Raw genomic sequence first — 27,177 nt, forward strand, 5'->3', positions numbered from 1 at the left:
TTCCTGGAGATTGATTTAGCAACATAAACAACTAAAAGCCTCTATCAGAAAATATTATTAAAATAAAAGACAATGCACTTGCAAATATTTACAACATATTTGTATCAGACAACAGAATCTATCTTCGTTTTACAGGGAAGTCTTTGAAATCAAAACGAACAAAAACCTGTAATTTGAAATCGTGCAAAGTATTTCTTTGCATATCTACAAGGGACCAGTGGACACAGGGAAATATAGTGTCCCTGGGAAAAAAGAAATTTAAGTGAAAAAGGGACTGAAATACAGTTTTCCATCTACAACCTTTGTGAAAATAGAGTGATGGTGCTTATGCTGCCGCTTAAAGTTTAAGTTGTTTTCGACTTTCCAACAGACAATTTGGTGTAAGTACCACATTAAAAAAATAGGTATTCCTTTTACCCATCAATTTTATTTCTACTAAAATATCTTTAGGAAATCACTAGAGATAAATGACATACATTTTGCTTTTCTCAGCACTATTTAAAATAGCAATGTATTAAGAAGAACTCGTATAATGGCTTTTATAAGTAAATGTCATTACATCCATAAGATGGATATGTGATCATTGAAAGTGGCATAGATAATAGATATACACAGAGGTGCAGAGCTGTGCTTTAGTTGATCATTAAGTGAGAACAAAAATCAGTGTGATCATAGGTACACACAAGCAGACTAAGGTTTTATGTAAAGCCCAAAAATGCACAAAATGTGACGACATTTGTTATTTCTGAGCCTTTGTATTTACATGCATTTTTCTTTGCCTTCAAAGAAAATCTGTGCTTTCTACAGGAAAATGTGTATAAAGGTCCTATTAAAAGTTTAATTTCGACAGAAAGGGTTTATTGTTGTTGAAGTAATCCTAGAGAAGAGCAAGAATATTGATCTTATATACATAAAAATAATTTCTCACTTTGTGTTAAAAAATATTTTCAGATGTAAAATAAGAAAAGTTAGTTAATTAAAATGTTTTTTGAGGATTGGCATATTTGGACAACTTTTGGCCTCTTCAGAAGTAAAGGGAGTATTTTTATTTGCACTTGTAGATTTTATTATGCATATATTAAGCATATACATATGTTTTCTGTTATAGGTAGCTTTATTACGTGTAATAGGTAAATGGTTTATATTAATCATGAAAATAAAAAATATTAGTTGTGTGCTTATGAAAAAAATAAGACCTAGCAAATATAAGTGATTATTTACTGTTTCAGAAGTATGCTTTCCTTTATATACCTTTCTTTAAAAAATATTGAACTCTCCAAATGTATTTATCCACTCTTTCCATCCATTTATTTATCACCTAGAACCTGCACATATATTATTTAGCGGACATACTGTACCCAAGATCCTTTTGTTCTCAAAGACTTCATTTTGCACAGTATGAGCAAGATGAGGAATTTTATTTATTTATTTTCTAAAGATTTTATTTTTTTAAGTTTATTTATTTATTTTTTGAGAGGGATGGGGTGGGGGTGGGGGTGGGGACAATGGAAGGACAGAGAGAGAATCCCAAGCAGGCCCCATGCTGAAAGCAGGAACTTTTCCAATACACTTTTCAAAGAGTCCCAGCATGGGGCTTGAGCCAGTGAACATGAGATCGTGACTTGAGCCCAGATCAAGAGCTGCACGCTTAACAGACTGAGCCACCCAGGTGCCCCAGCTTTTATCTTGTTTACTTTATGTTTTAAGTGTTATGTATTGTTGAGGGTGAAAGCATGAGCAGGGGGAGGGGGAAAGGGAGAGGAGGGACAGAGCATCTAAAGCAGGCTCTGCGCCAGATTTTATTTTTAAGTAATCTCTATACCCATCGTGGGGCTCAAATTTACAACCCTGAGATCAAGGTCCTATGCTCTACTGACTGAGCCGGCAAGGCACCCCTAAGATGAGAAATTTTACATTGAAGTATTAGGACTTAATCTCAATGGGAAGTTTTCCTCCTTCCTTTCAAAGTTTCTGAAGATAGGAAATTGTAAAAGATAAGCTTTACCTGACCTTCTGAAATTTATGAGAGTAGTAAGTACTAATATCGATCGCTGGAAATACTTGATTTTCGTACAATCTGTAGACCTCAATATTTAATAAAATGAGCTGTTCCTAGTCATTGGAATCCTGAGTTTCCTGTGGCTTAAAGTTTCTTGAGAAGCAAAGTAAGAAGTCCTTAAAAAATGTTTTCCTTTTGTTAATTTAGTCCTCTTTTCCTATAATGCTTTTCAGAACTAAAATTTATTTAAGTGCCAATCATATGACTAGAACTGCATAGACCTATTGTATATACCATCATTTCACATAATGGAAGACACCAAGATTCTATGGTGTCCCACTATTTTATATGCCAATTATTTTTTTAAAGTCCTGCCATTTACAGTTGTAAGACGTTTTGAGTTATAAATTGCATTCCAATGTCAGTGTTTGTATTAAAATGATAGTTATTACTAAACTGAGGTTTAAAATAATTTAACTGTTAACTTCGTATGTAACAGATGGGGTTTCGTAGTTTGGTCAGGCAGTTTTGGAATGGCAGTCGGTTAGTCCACAACATTAGCCAGAAATCAAGCAAAGGACTAGACTAGTTGGAAGTAGGAATGGGTGCAGGATTCTTTATCTCAGGACTTTTGAGACCTTTATCCTCCAGGATCCTAACCTTATCCATTTCATTTCAAGTATAACCCCTCTGCATGGGACACAAATAATGCTACATCTCTGTGTTTTCTAACTAGTAACTTGGGTCTTGACATGTTCAGTTTTGTAGAAGACCCTCTGCTTTCCTTTGAGGGCTATCTCCTGTACTCTGTCCCTTGAATTTTCCAAGAACCTAAGGAGCACCCTAAGACCAAAGAGACAGTCCTCTTTCACAAGTCATTTGGAGGGGGAAAAAAAGGACATCCTGATCATTCTACAGTTTCCTTTGATTCTGTTGCTGTGGCAATGCTGTTGAAACTGGTGCTGCAGTCAGGTCGTGATTGACCTTTACTCCCAGGATTCCCTTGCTGATCCAGAGTTTTCAGTCTTCATGGTGTTCCACATTTAGATTTCAAAGCTATAAAGTTTCTTTGTTCACTGCACATGCACATATGCTCAGCAGCTATCCCAAAGCACCAGCACCCTGTTGGGGCAGCTGGGCCTCCTTGCTTTTGCCATACACCCCTGTCCCTCCACACTCAAAGACCTTATGTGGAACCCATATCTTAGCCTAGACTTTCCTTATGAGTTACCCTTTGAGGATCTTGTTTTTTTGTTTTTTTGGTTTTTTTTTTTTGCCAGAAGATGTTAGTTGGGACCATTCTAAGCTGTCAGAGAGGTTCAAATGATGCTGCAGGAAGAGATCGGACTTCTCTTTCTCCTTTGTTAGCAAATCTGTACCCCTGCCTTATTTTTGAGTAGGCTCCATGCCCAGCGTGGAGTCCAACATGGGGCTTGAACTCACGAGCCTGAGATCAAGACCCAAGCTGAGATCAAGAGTTGGATGCCCAACGGACTGAGCCACCCAGGTGTCCCTGGACCACCGCTTTAAATCCTGTGGAGCATCTTTTCTGAAGTCACGGAAGGTCTCATCTTGCCCTTCCCAAAGTAATGAGCATCACCTAAGAGGCCATGGCCTGAGAGGCCATGTTTTGGGTATAATATCTCATTATCCTCTTATCAACCTTGTAAAATAAGGCAGTAATTTCCCTTGTTTTATAGAGGGAGATTTTGAGCCAAAGAGAAGTGGCTTCTCCAAGAACAAAGAGCTATAGGTTATAGAGCTGGGACTTCTGGGTTCCAAACACTTTCCATTCTGGCAAGCGAATTCTAATTATTCTCATTTCTATTTGATGTGTATTTACTTTTGATAGAGGGAGACGGAGTACGAGCTGGGGTGGGGGGTGGTTGCAGAGAGAGAGGGAGACACAGAATCCGAAGCAGGCTCCAGGCTCTGCACTATCAGTACAGAGCCCGATGTGGGGCTCAAAGCCATAAACCATGAGATCATGACCTGAGCTAAAGTTGGATGCTTAACTACCCAGGTGACCCTGGCAAACTAGTTCTAATTTACTAAGCTAGAATGCCCTCAATTCATGACTGGTTCATCTTCCTGTTTTTTTTCTTCTTTAAGTACAGACTTAATGAAAAGCTTCTAGAACGTACAAATTTGAAGTATATGGGGTAATTAAAGTTTTGATATTTGCTCTGATATTATTTGAAATACTCTAAGAATTTGATTTATTTGGTCAATGTTTTTCATATCAGCGTTAAGATAGTAATATTATTTATCACCCTTTTTTATACATAGCAATTACGAAATAATTTGCCGACATAAAGAAGAAATCATGCTTAAAAATTCTTTGCAAAACAGCAATCCTGGTAAGACTTTACATAGTGAATTGCTCTTGGTGGTCCTAACATAAGTAAAGTCAGAGTAAGGGTGTTTTGATAATGAAAGAACAATGAAGAAAAGAACACCAATGTGTAAATTGCATGTATATTTTTTCTTTCTTAATTTCTCTATAGTCTAACGTTCAGAATTATTTAAGAAGTTAACTGTAGGTAATTGAAAATATGAGGCAGTATTATCTGAAAAGATATTCATTATTTTAGTCATGACCCCTAAAATACCATGTGACATCTTTGTGTAATAAATACGAAAATGCTTTGTTAACTGTTTATTTAATTTTGAGAGAGAGAGAGAGAGAGAGAGAGAGAGAGAGAGAGAGCAGGAGAGGGACAGAGGAAGGTAGACAGAGGATCCAAAGCAGGCTCCACCACTGACAGCAGAGAGCCCAATGTGGGGTTCGAACTCGTGAGCTGCGAGATCACGACCTGAGCCAAGGTCAGATGCTTCACCAACTGAGCCATCCAGGTGCCCAGAGGAAAAAAGATTTTTAAGTTAGTATGTTTTATGTTTCCTCCATAAACATATTATAACAAATTGCACTTGTTATAAAAATGGATCTTTTATAAAATGTTTACAAATGGATTATATTTAGTAAATATTGTTACCTAGCGATTTGTCTCATTAAAAAATGAACCAGCCCTCAAACTGGGAATTCTACAGTACTTTCCTGGTACCATAAACAAATGGCAAATAATAAGAACTGAAAATCTTAGCTAGTGTGCAGCACTGCCAATGAGATTGTTTTTTTACAGATAGCTTCCACGAGTACTGAAGAAAAGCAATGCCTTGTTGAGAGGCATAGGTTATTTCACATATTGTCTCAACAAGGTCTCACCATTATCAACTTCACTCCTCATAAATCAAGACAGAATGAGAGGGGCGCTTGGGTGGCTGTGTCGGTTAAGTGTCCAACTCTTGATTTCAGCTCAGGTCATCATCATCTCACAGTTGGTGAGTTGGAGTCCTGTGTCAGACTTCTCTGTCGGGCTCCTTGCTGACAGCTCAGAGCCTGTGTGGCATTTTCTCTTTTCCTTCTCTCTCTGCCCCTCCCCTGTACATGCATGCTCTGCATCTCTCAAAAAAAATAAACATTTAAAAACAACAACAACAACAAATCCAGAATGAGATATGTTGACTTCATTAGAACAATGTTTTCTTCTGTTGGAGAATTGTCATGACACTGTAATTTTGTTAGAATAAGATACTCTGTTGCCATTAGTCAAAATTTTATCTTCATAAGTATTCAAATAGGGCAACTTGGGCTCCAGAAATTATAATAACAGCACAAAGATGTTTCACAATCACACACACACACACACACACACACACACACACACACAAATGCTACTGTTGCTCCCTAGTGGTGGCACCTAGTGCACTGTACAATCTGAAAAGTAGGAAGAAAGCTTTAACTTGGCAGACTGTTACCAAAGAACCTTCTGTAGCTTAGTTTTGGAAGTTACAGGAAAGGCAAAGATAGAACAGACAGTGTTTTGATCATTAAGCTGCTCATAACAGAATAGAGCTGTCCCTGTGGTTTTTGAAACAGAAAAGTTTCTGTGGTTTTTAAAAATAATTTTCAAAGGAATCATTTTTATTCATGTCCATTTGTTCACTTCACAAGTAACTCTTAAGTGCCTGTTAGCTACTAAGTTGTATCCTATTGTTGTAGAATACAAACATCCAAAAACCAGTCTCTGCACCCCAGGAGTTGTTGTTACCACTGCCATTTGTATTATTTACTCTATTTAGTGCTTACTAGGTGCCAGAGTCTCGTAGAGCTTATAATTATCATTGTTATTTTGTATTGGCATTTGTTCCAGTTACCGTAAGTTCCCGGTGAGGAATCCGAGTTTTCAAGGACTGGGTAGAATCTACGGTAAGCATGCAGAGTGAGGAGTTCAGTTTGCCAGGTAGAGAGGCAGAAGGACCAACATTTGTATGTTTGACAATGTTTGTAAACTATCACGATTACGTGATTGGCGGAGTACACAGCAGTGCAGAGGCGAAGGTGTACGAGTGAACTTAGCAGGATTTATGAGCAGTTGGGTTTTGCTGGTAGAAAACGTGTGCTATGGGAATGGTTGGGAATGAGGTGAATACCTAGGTAAGACAAGCTTATGGAAGTTTCTTAGTGCTATAGAAAGGAGTAGATCTTCCCCGATAGGCCTTGGGAAATTTCTCTGGTAGAATGCTTTTAGCGGCAAATAATAGGTGACGTCTAACAGTGACTAAAACAGCAGGAACCAGAAATGTTTTGATGGTTCAGTGATGTCATCAGGATGCCAGTCGTCTCTTGTTCAGTTTTGGAGTTGGTGGTATATTTATTTCTCCTTTCCGGGGTGGCTACTTAGCAACAGCTCCAGGTATCATATTCTCACATGGCAACATCCAGTGGGTGGGAAGGACTGCTTTTCTTTAGGTGTTTCTTTTCACTAGGAAGAGGCTTGCAGTAGCCTTCCTCTAACATTTTAAAGACTAAGTTACATCACATACTCATTCCTAAACTGTTCCCTGGTAAATCAGGTTCTGTGATTGGCTTAGAATAATCCTTTCTCTTTTTGAAGCGGGGTGAGGCCGCCTTCTCTGTGTATGGAGACAATAAATATCCAAATAAAGTTGTGATTCTCTAGCAAGAATGAAGAATATGGAATGGCTCTTAGGGAGGGAGCCAGCAGTATTTGATGCAGGGATTTTGGAGAATTTGAAGCAGAAGACTAATAAGATTAGATTTGAGTTAGGACACTCTGGTTATGGCATAAAATACAGATCACCAAGCCTTTTTCCTAAAGAGCCAGTGAATATTTTAGGTGATGTGGTTTCTCAGCTCTGCCCTTGTAGTGTGAAAGCAGCTATAGCAATATGTAAGTGAAGACATGGGGCTATGCCCCAATAAAACATTATTTACAGAATCAGATGGCAGGTTGGATTTGGCCTGTGGCCGTAGCTTGCTGAACCCTAATATGGAGGATAGGTTATAGGAAACCACATAAAGAGACTGGGAGGCAAAGGAAGCTCTTGTTTTGTTAGCCTAGTATTAGTCCATTGTGAAACTTTCAGGTGTGAAGATTGAAAACGTCAGGGGGTTGAATTTATTCCATTAATATTTTTTTCAGGGTCTTGTGTCTTTCTCATTTATTTTGCTTATTTTTTATTCATTTAAGAAATAACAATAATATTTGGTGGCTTTTTTTTTTCCTCCAAAAATCATCAGTTAAGAACTCATGTTTGACTATGGCACAGGCAGGGAAAAGATAAAGCAGAGACCGAAACAGTATAGTTAATACAAATTTGTGATTCCTGAATATGAAAAGTTAGGGGGTGAGAGAGAACTCTCAGAAGACTCAGAAGTTTCCAGGTTGTGTGCCAGCATTTAAATTGGACATGAAAAATGTGTAGGACTTTATCAGATGAACAGAGGAGAGCAGCCGGAATGAGGACACAATAATTATGACTTTTTGATTATTTTGGCAATGACTGCCTTTAATAGGTGTACTATATTTTTAATTGTCTAAGAAATTAAGGAAAAGAAACAAATAAAAAACTATAATCAGTAGTATGTTTTTATACTAGGTCTGATAGTTCTGTTTTTTCTAGAACAATCCTTGTTACTTCTTTTGATTCCTATCTGCCAGAAAAATGAATTAAGTCCTAGTTAGTTGGAAAAATTAACTGATTTTTCATATTTGAGAGGAACTTGTGTATGGTAGAACATAGCAGCAACCACCAGGATTCTCTCTTTTTTTTTTTTTTTCTGAGTAAAATAGGGTTGTTGCTTGTTTCACACTTTCTGACATCATGATTTCATCTATTCCTTTTAAACCTTTCTTCAAAAGGATGTATAGGAATGTAGGAATTTTCCAGGCAAATACCAAGAAAAAGAGATTCCAGGAAAGGTATTCTGTGACATAACCTTCTGACTGTAACCACGTGTATGACATCAACCCAAATAATAAAAATTTCATATAATGCAGTTGTGATAGAGGCACCACAACGACACCCAGATTTGATTATTCACTGGAAGATCTCACAGGACTCAGCATATAGTTGTTGCCTATGGTTTGTTATGGGGACAGGCTAGAAACGCCAATCAGCACAGAGAAAAGGTGCATGGGGTGAAGTCCAGAGTAGACCAAGCACGACTTCCAGTAATCCTATCTTTATGGAGTTAGCAGGATGTGCTTAATTCCTCCAGCATGAAATTAGGACAGCACAAGTGAAATGTTGTCTGCCAGTACAAGGCTTATGGATACTCAGTGCCCGAGGTTTTCATCAAATGCTAATCACATAGGCATCTTCTCCTTAGCATGTCCCAAAATTCCAGGTTTCCAAAAAGAAATCAAGTGTACGGCCTTAAACACACTGATTTTACCAACACTTAGGCACAGTGAGCTTCTCTTACCAAGCTAGGGAATGGTGGAAACCTTCCTTAAATCCAATATCCCAGGGAACCACCAAGGGCCAGTAATTCAAGTAGGATATTCTGAGAGTAGCCATCTTTGGCCTGCTGGATGAAACCTTTTCTGCATAGGAATTACAGCCCTCAATTCATTTTTGGTGGTGTCTTAAAATTTTATTTTAATAGCAAGTAATATGATGGTTACCATGGTACTGGTTTCAGTTTCATCATCCATATGAAGTAGGTATCTGTACGAAAAAGACTAGGGCAATATTAGGTCATTATCATCTTTTTTTATGTGATTAAGCTTTCATTATGATTCTTAGATACGATCAGCATAATGATTTTTTATTTAAAATTAGAATAAAATCTCAATTATATGGAAAACCCAGGTTTGATTCATATAGTGCTGAATCCCTGTTTATAGTTATATTTGGTCATATTCATCAATTGTTTTCTTGCCTAAGTATACAAGTAACTTGTATTTTTGTGTTTTGTTTTATGTATTTTCATATACTTCCATATGGGAGACAGTACCCCTATTGTGTTACTTTGATCTCTATCTTAATGTTCAAGGTGGCTGTATCATGGTTAATATATGCTAAGAGTAGCTTCAATGGATACCATGTTTGGTTGTTGTACTTTGTTTGATTGTTTTTTACATTTAATGAGCCTTCTTTTTTCAGCAGTTTTAAGTTCACAGCAAAATATAATAGAAAGCACAGAGAGTCTCCATATACCATACCATGCACTCGTACACACCTAGCCCCCCTGTTGTTAACATCTTGCACGACAGTGGTCCGTTTTTGTAGTAATTTTTTTTCAGATCCTTTGTTCAGTTTTGAGTGACAGAGCATGTATGCGTGTGAGCAGCCAAGGGGCAGAGGGAGAGCGGGGAAAGAATCCTGTGCTGTCAGCACAGAGCCTGATGCAGGACTTGATCCCAGGAACAGTGAGATCATGACCTGAGCTCAGATCCAGACATGGACGCTGAACCAATTGAGCCACCCAGGCACCCTGACAAGAGTGGTGCATTTTATATGGACACTAACTCATCATTTTCAGGCAAAGTCTCTAATTTGCATTAGTGTTCAGCCTTGGTGTTATACATTCTATGAGTTTTAACAAATGTGTAATGATGTGAATCCACCTTTGTCGTATCGTGTGAAAGAGTTTCACTGCCTTAAAAGTTCTCTGTGCTTGGGCGCCTGGGTGGCTCAGTCGGTTAAGTGTCCGACTTCGGCTCAGGTCATGATCTCGTGGTTCACGAGTTCGAGACCCGCGTCAGGCTCTGGAATGACAGATCGGAGCCTGGAGCCTGCTTCCGATTATGTGTCTCCCTCTCTCTCTGACCCTCCCCCCATTCATGTTCTGTCTCTAAAATAAATAAACGTTAAAAAATTTTTAAAAATAGTCCTCTGGGATGAGCCCCTTTTTCCCTACATTCACCCCAACCCTTACCTCCATAGTCTTGCTCTTTCCAGAGTGTCATATAGTAACAATCATACAGTGGATATCGTTGAATGTTTAGAAAATTAAATTTCCCCACTAATTGAATGTAGGCATTCAAGCTATTCTTTGCCCTTTGTTTTGTTTTGTTGCTCATCAGTAGAGGATCTGATGACATATGCCTTCCATGAAAAAAAGCATGATTTCTCTAGATGTGTGTCACCTAATGGGGAGGGTTGAGGAAAATGACATCATGAGCCACTACATAGCACTAACATTGGGACCATCCTCTGTGATGTTCAGTGGGCCTAGATAGACTCTCTAGCAATGGAAGAAGACAGTCTTGAGAAGTTAGAACTTTATCAAATTGGAATGCCAAATTCTTCCTACTTACCTTGCCATTGGAAATAAGGCCAGGGAGAGTCTGTTTGCTATGATTTGGCCATGCTGCAAAGTACAATAGCTATGGAGCACATTTGTGATGTGTTACATCCTAAAACTGAACAGTCTCTACTAAATGGCTGGGGAAGTTCTGTGTTACAGCAAAATAAAAAAACTCTCTTTTAACTTCTCTAGGAGTGGAAGTCCAGAAAAATCATGGTAGTTGCAGTTTGAAATTGTCAGCTTGTGATAATCATTCTCCTAATGACACCATTTTCCTCCAGTGTCATAGAGTCGGTCAGTGATGGCCATTGTAAACATCAGTTCACCTGTAGCTGTCAAATTCCGTAAAACCCATTCTTGCTTTTGGTCAATATAGAGGAGAAAGTAAGATTTCTTAGTGCTTTAAGCCTATGAATGGTATAATTACCACTCAGTGTAGTGTGGTTTCCATGTGTGGTCCCAAAGCAATACTTTTTAACACATCATAAGACGTACACTTGTAATTTCCTCTATTTTTCGATTGTTGATTTAACATGTATTTTGCTTTCTTCTTTAGGATCAGATAAGAATGCTGAGGAAGACTCTATAACCAGGTAGGATTTTTATGGATTTGTAAAAATGACATTTGCTGGGGTACCCGGGTGGCTCAGTCAGTTAAGATTGTGACTCTTGATTCAACTCAGGTTTGTGAGTTCAAGCCCCACGTCGGGTTTTGCGCTGACAGCCTCCTTGGGATGTCTTTCCCGATTTCTGTGTGCACTCACTCTCAAAGTATAAAGGAATGAAATGAGATGAAATGGAAAATGAAAGGAAAGGAAGTGAAATGAATGAACTGAAAATTATGTGTTTCCTAAGGGAACACAGAGAACAAAAGCAGTTGTTGTATGTTCTACCCTGGACAAGACACTATATCCTATGCATAACATCTCTTAAGTTATATAGGCATTGCATAGCTTTGCAAAATAGCTGTGTTGTTGTAGCCTAATTTTTATTAGTTTGGCAACTGTGGTTCAGGGAGGTTGATGACTCGACCCTGATTCCATAGTTAATGGGTAGCTGAGGGGCTTGCCCGTCAGCCTGTGTAGCTTCCACATCCATTCTCTGGTTCCTCAGCAGCACTGAGATGAAGATACAGGTCCTAGGGCAGATCAACTCAGAATGTCAAAGGTAATCATGTCAGAACTCTAATTTAGGGTTTTCTTAAGAAACCAGGTTAATGCAAGCATTTGCCCTTATATATTTGAGCACTAGTGCTAACAAAATAATTAGGAAGTGGTAACTAGTCCCTTGTTTTTACCATCCGAGATTATGGTGGATGTCAGCTATAGCCATGGTGTCACAGCTTTTCCATAATAAGCAAGATGTCGTCAGGCAGCTCCTTAGATGTGGTGATATCTCCTCTTCTTGAGACAAATGAGTTTTCTGTAAGGGAAGGATATCTGGGTGTAGACCATGTTATGTTAATTAAATTCAGTCTCTATCTCAAGGATATTGCTAGGATATTTCGAGGATTCTCTGTTGCCTAAGTTCCCAGTCTGGTTTCTCTTTGGACTAGTACCCTTGACTAGTTGTAGGAAGCTTTTTCTTTTTTTGGAGATTTTTTCCCCATGACATTTATGTACTGTGTTTTTGCCTTTTTACTTTCTTCTCTGAGTTTCTTGGTATTTCTTTTTTTTTTCCATTAATATTTCCCCTTCTGCCAGCTAAGGACTCTCCATTTTTCCAGAGGCCAAATCAAAAGTACTTAGAGTCTCAAGATTTAGGGAACCTCAGAAATTACTTCATCAAAATACCCTCTGGTAATTCAACCTCTGTTTAACCTCCTTGCCGAATGGTTACTTACATGGACAGTTTGAAACTCAAAAGAGATTGAAGTGACCTAGTGGGATATGATAAGTGACAGAAATGAGATTTAAATTCGGGTTCTTTTCTTTCTTTCTTTCTTTCTTTCTTTCTTTCTTTCTTCTTTCTTTCTTCCTTTCTTTCATTTCTTTCTTTGTTTTTTGTCTTCATCTTGCAGACAAATATTTTAATAATAGAAATCTGGGGAGTGGGTCTAATGAATACAATGAAGGAGGGTAAGACTCGAATTAGCAGAGGAGACCAGGTTACAAGGAGAACAACACTGAGTTGGATAGGAACAAGAGTTATAGGAAAGATGTCAGAATATGGGGGTTTATGCCAAGTGAGATAAAGGTGAATGACAGGAATGAAGGACCCAGGATTCGGGGAGTTGTTTAGAAAGGCTTATTCAAATAGAGAGGTCAAGAGGGTCGTGACCAGGTTTCTGCTTTTGTGTGTTTTGGTTTCATCGAAGGTGCGAGCATACCTCAGATTTTCTGATGAGAGAGATTAAAAATCATTTGAGCTGCTAGGAAAAGTCTGTTTACAGCAAATAGAAATATGATATCATCGACGTCCACCCCAACTTACGGAGGATGGCTTAGATCCTCTCAAAGAATTGGGGGTGGGGGGTGAAGATTCTGGACTACAGAGATGTATGGCCCAAGGCAAGCTGTCTCCTCACTCCACCTCTTTTCCGAAATCTGTGATGCCCTTCCCATGTACTGTTAGGGCTGGGCAGGGGTAGGACTGACTTACCAAATCAGTAAGGGAGCTTCATCTGGATCAGTGATAACATGCCTAGGTTGAGGTGACTGTGTGGATGACTGAGACTCCCAATTCGCTTGTTCTCCAGGAGCAGGATATGGCTCCTACCCTCGGTCATTTGAGCCCATCCTGGTTGTAGGACTGTATGGCTTCATAGGCTAAAGATCGAAAGTTTGGGCAATGCCACAGAACCGTGCCGAAGAGTGATGTAGGAGTGGGAGCTCATAGGGAAGAAAATAGTCAGGCAGCGTATAGAGAAATAGAGGCACAACTACCAGGACCGTTTTGATCACAGTCTCTCTCCTTGGGTAGCTGAATGCCCCTGAAGGCTTGGAATGTCTTTCTAGTTATTATGGACCTAAATAAGGCAAGACCAGTGTGGGAACAAAGTTGGCCTTGGGAACTTTTAATCTTTTAATCTCTAGTTAGTATGACCACGCATAACATAGAAACCTAAACATTGATACATTTACTTAAACAGAGGTCTACCTCACACACAATGTAATATGTGATGCAACAACTCTGGTGGTCCACCATGCTCACCATAAGTGTAGCACCCATCTGGTAGAGTGTGATGCTATTACGATACCACTGACTAGATTCCCAATGCTGTACCTTTGAGCCTTGTGATTTATTTATTCTATAACTGGAACCCTGAACTTCCCTCTCCCCTTCACCCATTTTGTCCATCCCCCCACCTCCCCTCCCTTCTGGCAAGAGTCAATTCTCTGCTTTTATGGGGATGTTTCTGCTTTTTATCTGTTCATATATTCCCCAATTTACATTCTACACAGAAGTGAAATCATATAGGATTTGTCTTTATCTGTCTGACTTATTTCACTTAGCCTCAAACCATCTAGGTATATCCATCATGTTGCAGATCTCATTCTCTTCTATAGCTGCGTAATATTTCATTGTGTGTGTGTGTGTGTGTGTGTGTGTGTGTGTGTGTATGTGTGTGTGGTCTCTTCATGTATTGGTGGACACTTGGGTTGCTTCCATATATTGTCTCTTGTAAATAATGCTATAATAAAGATAGGGGTGCATATATCTTTTCAAATTAGTATTTCCATTTCCCTTGGGTAAATAAATACCCAGTAGTGGAATCACTGGATCCTATGGTATCTGTGTTTTTAATTTGTTGAGGCCCCTCCATACTGGCTTTCACTGTGGCAATACCAATTTACATCCCATGACCGGTGCACAAGGGTTGTTTTTTCTCCACACCCCGAGCAACCCTTGTTGTTTCCTGTGTGTTGAAACTGAGCCATTCTGACAGATGTGAGGTGAGAAGTCATTGTGGTAACGTTTATCCATTTAATATTCAACTATTTCAGAGCATTCCCTGCTTGTCATACTTGGTTATGGAAACTCAGACCGGGTCTTTCCTGGAGATTCCACAGGTTAGCAGAGGTGGAGTCAAAATAGAGAACTGAAAATTTTTTTAAAACAGGGTCCAAATTGTGAAAGACCTGTACTCTGGAAACCGTAAAACACTGATGAAAGAAATTGAAGGTGACAGAAAGAAAGAGAAAGACATCTGATGCTCACAGATGGGAAGAATACATATTTTTAAAGTGTCTACACTACCCAAAGCCATCTACACATGTCATGCAATCCCTGTCACCATACCAACAGCATTTGTCACAGAGCTAGACAAACAAGCCTACAGGTTGTATAGAACCACAAAAGACCTTGAATGGCCAAAGCAATATTGAAAATGAGGAACCCTGGAGGTATCGCAATATCAGCTTTCAAGTTCTATTCCAAAGCTGTAGTAATCCAAACAGTATGGTGGGTACTGGCATACAAAATAGCCTCATAGATCAGTGGACTAGAACCGCAAACCCAGACATCAATCCACCACTGTATGGTCAGTTCATCTTCCACAAAGAGGAAAGACTATCCAGTGGGAAAAAGGCAGTCTCTTCACCAAATGGTGTTGGGTAAACCGGACAAGCCACATTCAAAAGAAGGAATCTGGGCCAATTTCTGTACCATACACACAAATAACCTAAAAATGAATTACAGACCTAAGTGTGAGACTTGAAACCATTAAAAAAAAAAAATCGTTGAAGGGAGCACAGGCCGTCATTTCTCTGACTTTGGCTGTAGCAACATTTTACTAGATATGTCTCCTGAGCCAAGGGAAATAAAGCAAGAATAAACTATGGGGACTACATTAACCTACAAAGCTTTTGCACAGTGAAGGAAACCGTCAAAACTAAAAGGCATCCTCTGGGATGGGAGAACATATTTGCAAATGTTTTGCAAATCCAGTAAAGGGTTAGTATCCACAAAGGATAAAAAATTGATACGAGTAAGTATCCTCCCCTCCAAAAAAGCCCAGTTTAAAAATGAGCAGAAGACATAACCAGACATTTTTCCAAAGACAATATACAGATGGTCAACAGACACATGAAAAAATGCTCCCCAAAAGAACAATGAGATATCACGTCACACCTGTCAGAATGGCTACACTCCAAGACACAAGAAGCATGTGCTTGCGAGGATGTGGAGACAAAGGAAACCTCTTGCACTGTTGGTGAAAATGCAAATGCAGCCCCTGTGGAAAACAGTATGGAGGTTTCTCAAAAAATTAATAACAGAACTCTCCTATGAACCAGTAACTACTGAATACTACCCAAGATAATACAAAAACACGAATTCCATGGGACACATGCACCTCTGTGTTTATTTCAGCATTATTTCCAATAGCCAGCGCAAGCATCCATGGACAAATTAATGAACGAAGAAGTCCTATATGTATGTATGTGTGTGGATATGTACACACACACACACACACACACACACACACACACACTCGAATATTAGTCAACCATGAAACAATGAAATCTTGCCATTTCAATGCCCTGGATGGAGACTGAGAGTAGTATGTTAAGGAAAATCAGGGAAAGCCAAATACCATGTGATGCTAATCATGAGCACTTAAGAAACAAGAAATGAGCAAAGGGATAAAAAAAAGGGAGAGACAAACCAAGAAATAGGCTCTTAACTGCTGAGAACAAACAGATGGTTCCCAGAGAGGAGGTTAGTGGTGTGAGGGCTGAAAGAGGTGATGGGGATGAAGGAGTGCCCTTGTCATGATGAGCACGGGGTGAGTATGGAGTTGGTGAATCGATATATTAATAAACTAATATAACACATGATGCTATTATTACTGGAATTAAAATAAAACTTAATGAAAAAACCAGAGGACAACTTTTAATGATACCAAGAATCGTGGTTTAATACACAGATAGCTGACCTTTCACTTAACTTTTTAAATTTTCTTTTCAAATAAATTAACATGTTTTTGTGGTATATTTTTGCTCTAAAGGCTATCTAACAAACCTGGTCCTGATGATTCATGGCCTACATCATCTAGCCAAGTCTTAGATTTTGGGACCAAGGTAAAGTACCCTCCTGTGAAACTCACTTTCCTGCTCTGAATTGAGTTTTCTCCCTTATTTACTCTGAACATTTAAGAGGAGCCTGTGTATCATCATTTTATGTGTGTCATGGAAAGTTAGCAGGAACCAACCACTTTACAGGTACATGACGCGTTGAATGTTTTGTTTTGTTTTGTTGTACTTTGGTAAATCCTACAGGTGGAGGCTGATAAAAGAATGGGCTGGAAAATATATAATGACCGTCAAATTATATCGGGAAAAGCTTTCCCATCATGGAGGCAATATGACATTGCTTAAGGATAAGGATTCTTACTGTGATAGTAACATGACTGATAATACTCATGCCTAAATGAAACCTGATTGGGTCCAAGTATCTATTGTAGGTTGCCCCCCGCCCCGGGCAAGTTAAATTTTGGTGAGATACAGGATTTTCCTTTGGCTCTATCCTTTGTTCTACATTTAGACTAAAATCATGTTAGAAAATGTAGAAATTTAGGTGTTTACAGTATTTCTCAACATTTACGTTACAAAGGTGTTCCCCTGTAGTTTTTGAAATAACTCCATGAAGAGTAAGTTAAAATGGTGCATCTCCCCGAAGAATACGTATTTTGCTGAAAAGAGTAGCTCTATGTGCAGAGGCTCTTCATAGCCAAGTTGTCAAATTTCTAATTTCAGAAATCTTTCCTATTCTAGCTTTGAAAACGATCTCCTCCTCGTCCTTGTGTCAGATTCTAAAATTTAAAGTTTCAGACATGTGATATTTATTTCAGTATTCATTTCAAAGCCCCTAAATCTTGATAAGCTCCTGGAGGTTAGGAAAGACACTTGTTTGACTCCTGGAGCTGCTAGAATAAAGGCTTGCTTGGAAGAAGCAATGTCATGGTTTTTGAATGTGAATAAATGAGTAGGGAAATGGAATTCCGTAGAATGGAGTTTGAAAAGTAACAAAATACGCATGATACATCACAATTAAATATGTGAATTTAAAAAGTCAGGCTTCAGTTTATATTCCGTTTTAGTGTTTCACATGTATACACGCAAATGAATTCTATTGAGGAAATCAGGAGTTACATAAGAAAGAAGGTTAGAGTATATTTTTAGTATCCTCCCATTGTGAGCTTAGAATTGCAGAGAAAAAGTCCTCAGCCTTTCTTTGTGTAACTCCAACTGTGTCCCATTACATACATCCTTCGAAGGTTCCCATTTCTTCCTAGAATTCTCATTCCCAATTCTTTCTCCATAGTGAATGTTGATGTGTTAGGAACCTCTCTGTTTCCGTTCTTTTCTTAGTCTAGTAATAATTTCTAGCTTTTCGGAAGCGATAGATGCCAGGATTTGAACAATTTATTTATACTGAAAAAAATTAAATTCTTCATTACAGTATTTATCACCAGATAACTGTAGAGTGATAAGAGTCAGTATTATTAGGGATATACTGTGAATCGAAGCCTCTCTTTTACCACATATTATATAGATAGATAGATAGATAGATATAGATAGATATAGATAGATATAGATATAGATAGATATAGATACAGATATATATATAATATACACATATATACACATATACATTTACATTTATATATGCACACACACACACATATATATACATATATATACATATATATACACATACACACACACATATAAATATATATATATATATATATATACACACATATTTAGAGACATATATCTTTACAAGGTTTAAAAGAGACTATTGTTCATAGTATATTCCCAATCCTACTTATGTACCTGTTGAAAAATGTATGTTGTTTCCACTTACGTTCCTATGCTCACATTTTTCCTTTTCTTTTTTGTCTTAAGCTCATGCTTGATTGATTGGTCACGTGTTATTTTTTTTTTCCTTTTTCCCTCTTCACCCCCCATGTTTTTACGGTATTTTTAAAAATTTTTTAGTTTGTTTATTTTTGAGACAGAGAGAGAAACAGAGTGCAAGCGGGGTGGGGGCAGAGACAGAGGGAGACACAGAATCCAAAGCAGGCTGCAGGCTCCGAGCTGTCAACACAGAGCTCAACGTGGGGCTGAAACCCACAAGCCGTGAGATCATGACTCATGAGCTGAAGGTGGATGCTGAACTGACTGTGCCACATACGTGTTCCCTGCACCAGGCTCTTTTTTAATGGTTCACGTCTACCCTAATCTGTCCTTGCAGAAACTATTTCTTTAGTGTCTGTTCTTTTAGTACATCACTTTCTGTCAACTCCATTGTCAGCATGTTGGTTATGGAATTCTACTGTCTGTGTGTGGTTTCCCTCCAGGACTCATTGCCCCACAAGGTTTATTATTCTTGTTTTTCTCTTTCTTGGAAGGAGCTGAGCTAAATGTTTTTGTAATGTTTGTATTTCTCTTGGAAACGGAGGGAGAGAAAGAAAGAATGAGCAAGTGCTCGTTGTTGTGATCTGAAAATAGGCAAGGTATGATCTCAGTCCTTTTATATCTGTGGAGGGCTGTTTTGTGACCCAGGATGCCACTTGGAGACATTGGAGAATGTTCTATGTGCACTTAAGAAGAATGTGCATTCTACTGGTGTTGGATGAAAAGATCTTAATATATCGGTGTTGATATCCATGTATATAAATGCATATATATTAGGCCAATATATATCTATGTATATCTGAATACATCTGGTCCAATGACACATTGGATCTGTGTTTCCTTACTGATTTTCTGCCTTGACGACCCGCCTATTGCCATGAGTGGAGTCTTAAAGTCGTCTACAATCATGGTATTTGTACGTATACATTTAATCATGTTTGTGATTAATCGAGTCATATGTGTGTGCGTTTCACTTTGGGGCCATAAACATTTGCAACTGTTAGCTCCTCTTGATGGATAGACCCCTTAATTATGATCCAATGCCCTTCTGAATCTGTTACTACAGTCTCTGGTTTAAAACCTAGTCTTTCTGGTGGAAGTGTGGTGACTCCAGCTTTCTTTTGACTTCTGGTAGCATGATAGGTGGTTCCCCATAGCTTCGCTTTGAATCTGGAGGTATCCTGGGGTCTAACATCAGTGTCTTGCTGACAACATATAGATGGATCTTGTTGTTTGGTTTTGTTTTGTGTTTTATCCATTCTGATTCCCTGTGTCTTTTGATTGGGGCATTGAGTCCATTCACATTCAGAGGGATGAGTTAAAGATATGGATTTAGTGTCATTGTGTTATCTGAAGGTTTCATGCTTTTGGTGAGGCCTCTGGTCCTTTGTAGTCTCTGCTGATTTCCACTCACAGACTCACCCCTTAGGATCTCCTGCAGGGCTGGTTTAGTGGTCATGAACTCCATTAGGTTTTGTGTGTCCGGGAACGCCTTTCTCTCTCTTTCTATTCTAAATGACAGCCTTGCTGGGGAAGGGATTCTTCGCCGCAGATGTTCCCATTCAGCACACTGACCGTTTGCTACCCCTCCCTTCTGCCCTGCCAAGTTTCTTTGGACAGGTCTGCTGCTACCCTTATGTGTCTTCCCTTGTCAAATAAGACCCGTTTGTCCCCAGCTGCTTTCAGAATCCTCTCCTTATCTTCGTAGTTTTCCAGTTTCGCTATGGCATGTCGTGGTGTTGACCTGGGTTTGTTGATTTGGAAAGGAATTCTCTGTGCCGCCAGGACTTGGATGACCGTTTCCTTCCCCAGATGAGGGAAGCTCTCAGCTATACGTTGTTCAAAAAAACCTTCTCCCCCTTTCTCTCACTCTTCTTCTTCTGGGACTCCTAGGATGTGGCTAATATTTCATCTCACCGAATCACGTAGGTCTCTAGTACCTGCCTCGTGATCTAGTCATTTCCTTCCTTTCCTTTCTCTGCTTCATCTTTGTCCACAATTGTATCTTCTGTTTCACCGATTCTGTCTGCTGCTTCTCCCATCCTTGCTGTCACTGCATCCAGTTTACTTTGTATCTCCTTTACACCATTTCATTTTCAGCGTTCATCGTGACGATTCCTTAGGTCCTTGATCTCTGAAGCAGTAGATTGTCTGCTGTCTTCTATGCATGGTTTCAAGCGCAACTATGCGTCTCATGAGTGTCATTCCAAAAATGTGCTCACATATATTGTTTCTGTCTCTTTTGAGCACTTCACTGGCTGTCCTTTCTTCCCGGAATTTTTTTTTTTGGGGGGGGGGTGGCAGAATTCTTCGATTTCGTCGTTTTGGCTAGATTCCTGCCCTTTATGTGTTCTAATAGCTTGTTCTCTGTCCCGCACCTGCGAGTAATACTATATTATAAAGATCTCCTACTCTTTCCAGGGCCTGGCAGTTGAACAAATGTTTTTGGAGTGTGTTGTGTGCACTCTTTCGGTGCGTCTTTGGGGGCTGTTCTCGCTACTTGGAGTGGCGGTTTGGGCCTTCCACCAGATGGGCTTTGATTTGTTTGTTGAAGTAATCCTGGAAACGAGGAGAAGAAGGTGGTGAAGAATCCTTAGCCCAAACAAAACGAGAAATGACTGGAGTGGAAAAAAAGACCAAACAGTGACTCAAAGGAGCTATAGGGCTTAATCCAGAAAGAGAGGGAGGAAAATGAAGAAGGTGATCTAGAAAACTATAGCGAAAATGCGCAATCGAATAAACAAAGAACCAGAACAGAGGAACAATGTAAAAAATATAGATATAGATATAGATATAGATATCTATATATATCTAAATGTAGATATATAGGTATATATTAAGATATATAGATATATGTAGATATATAATTAGCTTTGACCCACGTCAACTCGAGACTCCTAGGCTGTTTCCAAAGGGAGAAGAGGAAAGAGCAGAGTAGAAAGAGAAAAAAGGGAAAAGAGAAGAAAGGGAAAGCAAAGGAAAGAAAAGATGGGCGCCTGGGTGGCTCAGTAGGTGAAGCGTCCGACTCTTAAATTTGGCTCATGTCATGTTGTCGCTGTTGGTGGGTTCGAAACCCCCATCAGGTTCTGCAGTGAGAGCATGGCTCCTTCTCGGATTCTCTCTCTCTCCTTCTCTCTGCATCTCTTCTGCTTGATCACTCACTCTCTCTCTCAAAATAAAGAAATAAACATTAAAAGAGAAAAGGAAAGACAAAAGAATAATAACTCAAATGAAAACAAACTAACTAACTAAGTAAGATAGAAAACCGGAGGAGAGTTGTCTATTGGTGCCTGGGACTGGTGGCTGTACTGGTCTAGAGGAGGGGCTGTGTGGTCCCATCAGTGTCAGTCTCACTCCTATAGAGAAGCAGTTATGAGGCACAGAGAGCCAGGGTTTGGTGTAATGGGCCTGCCTCCATGGAGGCTCACTGTCCATTCCCTGAAGCCCCACGATGTTGGTCATGGGGAGAGAAATGGCGACACCCCAAACCTCTCCTGCCCACACGAGGTGTCTCAAAACTCACTGTTTAGGCTATCTTCCCGGAATAGCCTGGGGAGCCGCCTTGCCTTGCTGCACAGTCCCCTGTGCCACCTGAGCACTGAGCTGGGATTCAAAACCCTGTAGGATCCCGCTTTGCTCAGACCTGGTAGTGGAGTTGCGCCACTCTGCCCAGTGGACAGAGGGCCTCTGGCTCGTGCCTGCACGGTCTTTTTCCCTTGGGCAGGGCAATACCTCCCCTTTCCACCATAGTCAAGGTGTTCTCTCCCAGTGTAGCCCTGAGATTGCTACCAAGCCTAGGGGCGGCTCCCTCCCCACCAGGCATGGGAGGTGGTAGCTCTGGTCTAGAGAAAGTCTGGCAACCTTGAAAATCCTGTTTTTTAGCCTCTAAGGCTGTTTTGCAAAGTAGAAACTGGCCCTCTGGATCTCTCCTTGGTCTGTGGTCCGGACAGGCTTTCTCATATCCAAATGCACTTCTCACAGCCTCTCTCTCTACCTTCCTTTCGTTTCTCCACCAAAGGGCTTCCGCCACTCCATGCCTGTGCGGACCATTTTATTTCTCCCAATTCGCATACACACCCTTCTGTCCCGCCAAGCTGTCACTTTGCACCTGTGGAGATTTTTCTGTCCCTCTGCAGCCTGTATTCCTGGTATTCCAAGTGTTGTGACCTCAATACTGCTGTGTTTGAGGGACAAGGGAAATTCTGATCCCCTCCCCTGCCATCTTAACTCCTCCCTCCAGCTTTTACTTTCCTTTTCACAATTTCAAAGTTGGGTGCCTAATCGACTAAGTCACCCAGGCCCCCCAAGAATGCTTGTTTTCAATGGGAAGATGTTTGAAGGCCAATAAAATGGCCCTAGTGTCCAGAAAAGAATGGCAAAGTTAGAATGCGTCTTTGAGTTTCCCATGTGGGGCTATAATAAGTTCCACTAAACTCTTAGTGGAGACATCATATAGGTATACATTTGACCCTTGAACAAGATGGGTTTGGAATGTGGGAGTCCTCATACATACAGATTTTTTTCAATAAATACAGTACCATCCTGTAAACATATTTTCTCTTCCTTATGATTTTCTTTTTCGTCTTGTTTTTTTTTTTTTTAAATTATTTATTTTGTGAGAGAGAGAGAAGACAGAGCACGTGAGTAGGGAAGCGGGGGCAGAGAGAGAATCTTCATCAGGCTGCCAGCGTTGAACGCAGGAAGTATAGATCATGACCTGAGCCAAAGTCAAGAGCCTGACCCTGAAACGACAGTGCCACCCAGCACCCCTTCCTTACGATTTTCTTAGTAACCTTTTCTTTAGTTTATAGTGTAAGAATATAGTATGTAATACATATAACAGGGAAAACATGCATTAATCGACCGGGAATATTGTTGGTAAGCTCAGCATTCCGTTATCCTAACCCTGACCTTCCATGCTCAGTTTACAGAGCAAAGGCCAAATGAGGCCGAAAAGGTAGATGAGACCTAGAGAGCATATACAAGCGCTTCTGCTTTAATGTTCTGGTTTCAACACATATATACTTTTTCATTTTTATGTGTTATTGCTTTTAAAGTGGGAAATTCCATAGTAATTTTGGGTTTTTTTTTTTTATTTGGTTTTGAGGTTTCAAAAGATACTTGTGGATTTTCGAGTGCATGGCCATCAGAGCCCATAACCCTTGCTTTGTTCAAGGGTCAAGTGTATAGTGATTTGGTACTTATGAGATCTTCTCTGTGAGATTAGTGTAAATGTTTTGACCTTAATTAATTGGTCCTCGTATACTGAGTGCGTACCAAGCAGTCAGCTACTGAGTGTACAAGGGGAGGGTTTAGGTTGTTGTGGTCGGAGCAGAAAAGTAAGTCAACAGCAATCCATTATAAGTGACTATAAAGGCTTCATCGATAGGAAATGGACAATGTTAGTTGAGAGAATATTGGGGGCGTTGGCAGTGAGGATGACGATGAGAGTGGGAGTGGGAATTTTGGTAGTCAGAAAAGATCTGAGAGTGGCAAAAGGTGCCAAGTGAAAGATGAGAAGGACCAGTCGTGTAGACCGTGGCGAGGGACATTCTGGACAGAGAGGACCACGGATCATCATTTTACTCCAATGTCTTAGAGTGACCAAGAAGTAGGAAGACCCACTCCATCATCATAATCATTATTATTGTTGTGTGTAGAAAAGAAAAGGTGCATAGTGAAATGAGTGCTTGGCACATTTTAGGTGACTAAGACATAAATGTTCTTATACTTGCCGTTCGAATGCTTACTACACATTCTGAAGAGTTCCATACCTATATCTACATTTTTTTTGCTACTAGTTCACCATGATTTTAAGAAAAGTTTTTCTTACTACTTTGCCATTCGATCCAACCCTTCTCTCGTCAAGAAAAAGGTCAAGCCTTTGTTTCCCTAAACGAAGCAGCAGCTACAACAGTGTTTTGTTGATACTCAACATGATATACTCCAAAGTTTCTGATCATGTGAGGTATGAATTGACACTGAAACAAATGTCTGCCATTTTGTTAGAAGCAGTTTTCATTTATAGCAAGTACACTTTTAAAGAATTTGTTTCAAAACTTATTTCAAATGTCCTTTAATTTTGGTCAGGAATGCAAAGGAAGGTGTTTTGTTAGTTCCTTTTTGAAATCTGCATACAAGTCAGGCTTCTGCCTTTGAACGTACTTATTCTGGCCTTCCATGATCAGTTTAGAGAGTCAATAGCCGAATGAAGATTCAATGGTACGCTGAATCAAGAGAGCATATATGAGGTTTGGTATTTAAAGGTTTTGGTGTTCAATACGTTTTTCTTATTTGCAAGTCTGGTTGTTATTAAAATCATAAATTCAGATATTTTTCTTGGAAAAGGCTTAGGAAGTCTTCACGCAACTCATTACTGATGCTACTTTTAACAGAGTATGTCTGAGAAGCCCAACAAAGATGTTCCTCATTTCTCTGGAGCTGTGGATCAGAAAGGGCAAAGGATATTACATGGACAAGTAGAAGGTAAGAACTGTATTTTATGCAAAGGTCATTTGACAGAATGTTGATTTAAAACAGGAATACTGATATATTCTAATATGTAAAGAAAACGGCCTGTTAAGTGCATAGGAAAGAGAAAGAGATGTGAAAAGGAGGTAAGTTGCATATCGTATGTGGTGCCAGCAACAGATTAAATTGAGAGTGCCACCAAAGGAGCTAAATGACTAGTTCCCTTTCAAGGCACTGGAAGGCCTAAGGAACCTCAGGAAAGAAGAGAAGAGCCAAAGAGGGAATGATGTGAATGGCCGAGACTACAGGGAGTAAATGAAGGAAAGTAAGCCGGTGTGTATGGTGTTTCTACTGGAAGGTGGTAAAATACACTAGTTCTTAAAAAAGGAAGAGCAGACTATCTGAAATGCAGCAACACTATCAGGTGAGCTTCTCGTACCAGAATTTGTCAGAGTCGTATCCCCAAATGTTCCCACTCTTACTGTTATCCTCACTGTTGGCAAGACATTAAGGACTGACCTAGCTGATGATGCAGAGTTATGTCCTAAGTACCATGGGTGAACATACGCATTTGTAGTCAGCGATAAATGTATATACGTTAACGCCATATAAAATGGGGGTACTTCATACGGTAGAATCAATTAGGGCAAAATAAGAGAATTGGAAGGAGGGTCAGATAAGGAGACATCAAGATAACTCATCTGACATTTTGGATGCCGTATTTGTGACTTTTGATTATTTTGGCAATAACTGCCCTTAATAGGTGAACCATATTTTTAATGTTCTAGGAAAATAAGGAAAAGAAACAAAAAAAACCCCACTATAATCAGTAGTATGCTTTCATATTCTGTCTGATAGTTCTGATTGTTGTAGAATGATCCCTGGTACTTCTTTGATTCCTATCTGCCAGAAAAATGAACTAAGTCCTAGTTAGTTGGAGAAAATTAACAGATTTTTCATATTTCAGAGAGCTTTTATATGGTAGAACATAGGGGCAATCACCAGGATTCGCTCTCTCTCTCTCTCTCTCTTTTTCGGAGTAAAATAAGATTGTTGCGTCTTTCACAATTTCTGACATCGTGATTTCATCTATTCCTTTTAAACCTTTCTTCAAATGGATCCATAGGGATGTAGGAATTTTCAAGGCCAATACCAAGAAAACAGATTCCAGGAAAGGTATTCTGTGACATGACCTTCTGACTGCAACCACGTGTAAGACATCAACCCAAATAATAAAATTTCATATAATGCAGTTGTGTTAGAGGCATCCCAATGACACCCAGATTTGATCGTTCACTAGAAGAGCTCACAGGACTCAGCATATAGTTGTAGTCATGCGTGTGGATTGGTATGGGGACAGGCAAGTAAGGCCAATCAGCACCGAGCAATGGTGCATGGGGTGAAGGCCAGAGGAAGCCAAGCGCAGGCTTCCAGGAATCCTTTCTCTATGGAGTTAGCAGGATGTGCTAAATTCCTCCAGCATGAAATTAGGACAGCACAAGTGAAATGTTGTCTGCCAGTACGAGGCTTATGGATACTCAGTGCCCGAGGTTTTCATCAAATGCTAATCACATAGGCATCTTCTCCTTAGCATGTCCCCAAATTCCAGGTTTCCACCAAGGAAATCAAGTGTACAGCCTTAAGCACATTGATTGTACCAGCACTTAGGCACAGTGAACCACTCTTAACCAGCTAGGGAATGGTGGGAACCCTCCTTAAATCCAAGATCCCAGGGCACCACCAAGGGCCAGTCATTCAAGTAGGATGTTCTGAGGGTAGCCATCTTTGGCCTGCTGGATGAAATCTGTTCTGCTCAGGAATTATAGCCCTGACGTCATTTTTGGTGGTGTCTTCAAATTTTGTTTTACTAGCAAGTAACATGACGGTTACCATGGTACTGGTTTCAGTTTCATCATCCATATGAAGTAGGTATTTGTACAAAAATTACCAGGGAGGGCCATATTAGGTCATTATAACCTTTTTTTATGGGATTAAGCTTTCATTATGATTCTTAGGTATGATCAACATAATGATTTTTGATTTAAAATGAGAATGAAAATCTCTTAATTATATGGAAAACCTAGGTGTGATGCCTATGGTGCTGAACCCCTGTTTATAGGTGTAAGATTTTGGGTCATATTCATCAAATGTTTTCTTGCCTAAGTATACAAATAACTGTTGTATTTTTGTGTTTTGTTTATGCAGTTTCATATACTTCC

General features: G+C 39.6%; 1 protein-coding gene across 1 annotated transcript in view; it reads left to right on the forward strand.

The window, feature by feature from the left end:
- Positions 1-27,177, forward strand: part of LOC125159768 (ankyrin repeat domain-containing protein 26-like) — a gene marked incomplete at its 3' end in the record, with an annotated part of 71,515 nt that overhangs the window by 6,666 nt on the left and 37,672 nt on the right. Inside the window, exons 2-5 of the mRNA XM_047848393.1 lie at positions 4,289-4,359; positions 11,179-11,215; positions 16,573-16,645; positions 24,883-24,973. Coding sequence (XP_047704349.1) covers positions 4,326-4,359; positions 11,179-11,215; positions 16,573-16,645; positions 24,883-24,973 — 235 coding nt within the window. The remainder of the gene's footprint in view (positions 1-4,288; positions 4,360-11,178; positions 11,216-16,572; positions 16,646-24,882; positions 24,974-27,177) is intronic.

The sequence above is a fragment of the Prionailurus viverrinus genome, unplaced genomic scaffold, assembly GCF_022837055.1.
Source record: "Prionailurus viverrinus isolate Anna unplaced genomic scaffold, UM_Priviv_1.0 scaffold_61, whole genome shotgun sequence".
Taxonomy (NCBI): Eukaryota; Metazoa; Chordata; class Mammalia; order Carnivora; family Felidae; genus Prionailurus; species Prionailurus viverrinus.